The sequence below is a fragment of the Neomonachus schauinslandi genome, chromosome 9 (assembly GCF_002201575.2).
Source record: "Neomonachus schauinslandi chromosome 9, ASM220157v2, whole genome shotgun sequence".
NCBI classification, from domain to species: Eukaryota; Metazoa; Chordata; class Mammalia; order Carnivora; family Phocidae; genus Neomonachus; species Neomonachus schauinslandi.
This window is the reverse complement of record NC_058411.1, coordinates 119,943,724-119,946,110: the sequence shown is the minus strand read 5'-3', so window position 1 is coordinate 119,946,110 and position 2,387 is coordinate 119,943,724. Positions and strand designations below refer to the sequence as shown.

The 2,387-nt window shown below is 39.8% G+C and overlaps 1 protein-coding gene across 1 annotated transcript; it reads right to left on the bottom strand.

Annotated features, from left to right (window-relative positions):
* Window positions 1-1,849: 1,849 nt before the first annotated feature.
* Window positions 1,850-2,128, bottom strand: LOC110572239 (40S ribosomal protein S26-like). Its single transcript, XM_021680483.1, has one exon. The coding sequence runs from the start codon at window positions 2,126-2,128 to the stop codon at window positions 1,850-1,852; it is 279 nt and encodes a 92-aa protein (XP_021536158.1).
* Window positions 2,129-2,387: the final 259 nt, after the last annotated feature.

The window sequence follows — 2,387 nt, the reverse complement described above, 5'->3', positions numbered from 1 at the left end:
ACTGTGAACACAATAAGGCAAAATCCCACATGATTATTTTCTTTGTTGACAAATAGAATTGTGTATGAAGGCTTGTACTGAAGTTATTCAGAGTTGAGGCAGGAAAAGCTAAAATTTCAGCTTTTTTTTTTTTTCCTATGCCACCTAGTCCATCGTACATGTGTTACTAAGTTTATAAAGGGCTCCTGGGAGAAAGGACATTTTCAGTGCTTGATATCAATCACAGGTAAAGCATCTATATACCTACTGATTGTGTAATTCTTTGATTCTCAAAATTAGGATTACAAGGCTTCCGTATGTACCCCCCACTCTCTACTGCCTCAACACTCCCCTTTCTCTGCTATCATTTTCTGCCAGTGTTCTATTTCATGAAGTTTTCAATATTGTCCTCTTGGAGTCTTCCTTTGTGTATTAATTTTCCCAAATTATTTAGAAGGAGGGCTGAGAGAGGGAGGGGGTTGGAAACTGCAATCCAGGTGAAAGTGATGGTGGCTCAAAACATGACAAACCAAATGTGGCAAAATATTTAGAATTAGTGAGCCTAGGTAAAGGGTAAATGTGAATTCTTTTTAATATTGTTGCAATTTCTATATAGGTAAGTTTGCTTCAAAATAAACTTAAAAATAGCATGAATATACCCATTTCTTTAAAACTAAAAAAAAACAAACAAACAGGGGACACCTGGGTGGCTCAGTCGGTTAAGCATCTGCCTTAAGCTCAGGTCATAATCGCAGGGTCCTGGGATCGAGTCCAGGATCGGGCTCCCTGCTCAGCAGATAGCCTGCTTCTCCCTCTCCCTCTGCCTGCAGCTCCCCCTGCTTGTGCTCTCTCTCTCTCTCTGTCTCTGACAAATAAATTCTTGAAAAAAAGGGGAGGATGCCTGTGTGGCTCAATTGGTTAAAACAAAACAAAAAAACTATTTATGTATGTATTTACTTACATACACATAGAATTCCTCCAGAAGTATACACAGACACTGATAACACAAGTGACTTTTATGTCTTGACATAAGACACCATGACAGCATGGTGAAGGAAGAGGGCTCCAAGTAGAATGTCTGTATAATTATCATCCAAAATAGCACACTCCTGAGAGAAAGAAGACTCTATTCATTATTATGCCAGGACAGCAGTTGTAAAATGAGTCTTCACCAGGAAAATGGGGATATATGGTCATCGGGCATGGAAGGCAGACTTTACATGGTATGTCATTTTGTACATTTTGATCTTTCAACATGTGACTATATTAGCCATTCAAATTCATAAATAAAAAAGTAGGCATAGGGGAACGGTGTTTAGAAAATAAGGTCTCAGTGCTACTAATATTGCTTTTATGTCCTTTCAAATAAAAATATATAGATATAGGGGCACCTGGGTGGCTCAGTCGTTAAGCGTCTGCCTTTGGCTCAGATCATGATCCCAGGGTCCTGGGATCGAGCCCCGCATCAGGCTCCCTGCTCTGTGGGAAGCCTGCTTCTCCCTCTCCCAATCCCTCTGCTTGTGTTGCCTCTCTCGCTGTGTCTCTGTCAAATAAATAAATAAAATCTTAAAAAAAAAAGATATATAGATATAGCTATGTATATAACTATATATATGATTATATGTAGTTGTATATAAATATGATAGTCCCCAGTTTACAATGGTTTGACATTATATTTCAGCTTTACGATGATGTGAATGCAATACTCATTTAGAAGAAATCATACTTCAAAATTTTTTATAGTATAATTTCCATTTTATTTTTTTTCCTGGAACAGTTTTCCTTCAGTCTTTAAGGACTCAGCTCCTTAAATGGGTTTTGGTGGAGGTGGTGGGGCAGCACCCACGGATCTAAATTGGGGTGGTGGTGTTCAGTCCTTCCATGTTTCACCAGAGCAACTCCTAACCACTTTGCTGTGAATGGCACAGCTCACACAGTAATGGACTTTCATACACAGCTTGGGAAACACATAGGCATCAAAGACCCTTGCTTTGGAAATGTTCCCGATGGCGGTGGCCTCTACTATGTTCCCAATAATGAACTTCTCAATGGCCTTATCCTTGGGCATACAATGGTTGCAGATGGTGCAGAGAATGGGCAGCAAGTGGCCCTTTTTGGCACAATCATGGTTCCTTCTTTCTGTGGGCATCTTGGAAGCAAGAACCTGAGAGCAGTACTTCAAATTTTATTTTTGATCTTTTCCCAGTCTAGTGATACGAGGCATGATACTCTCATGATGCAGGACAGTGGCTGGGAGCCATAGCTACCAGTCAGCCATGCAGTCTGGACCCATGCAACGATTCTGTTTTTCATTTTCTGTACAGTATTCAATAAGTTACATGGGATATTCAACACTTTGTTGTAAAATAGGCTTTGCATTAGGTGATTTTTCCCAACTGTTGGCTAAT

Excerpts from the sequence above, each read along its gene's own strand:
- LOC110572239 (XM_021680483.1), bottom strand. The coding sequence starts at position 2,128 with ATGCCCACAGAAAGAAGGAACCATGATTGTGCCAAAAAGGGCCACTTG.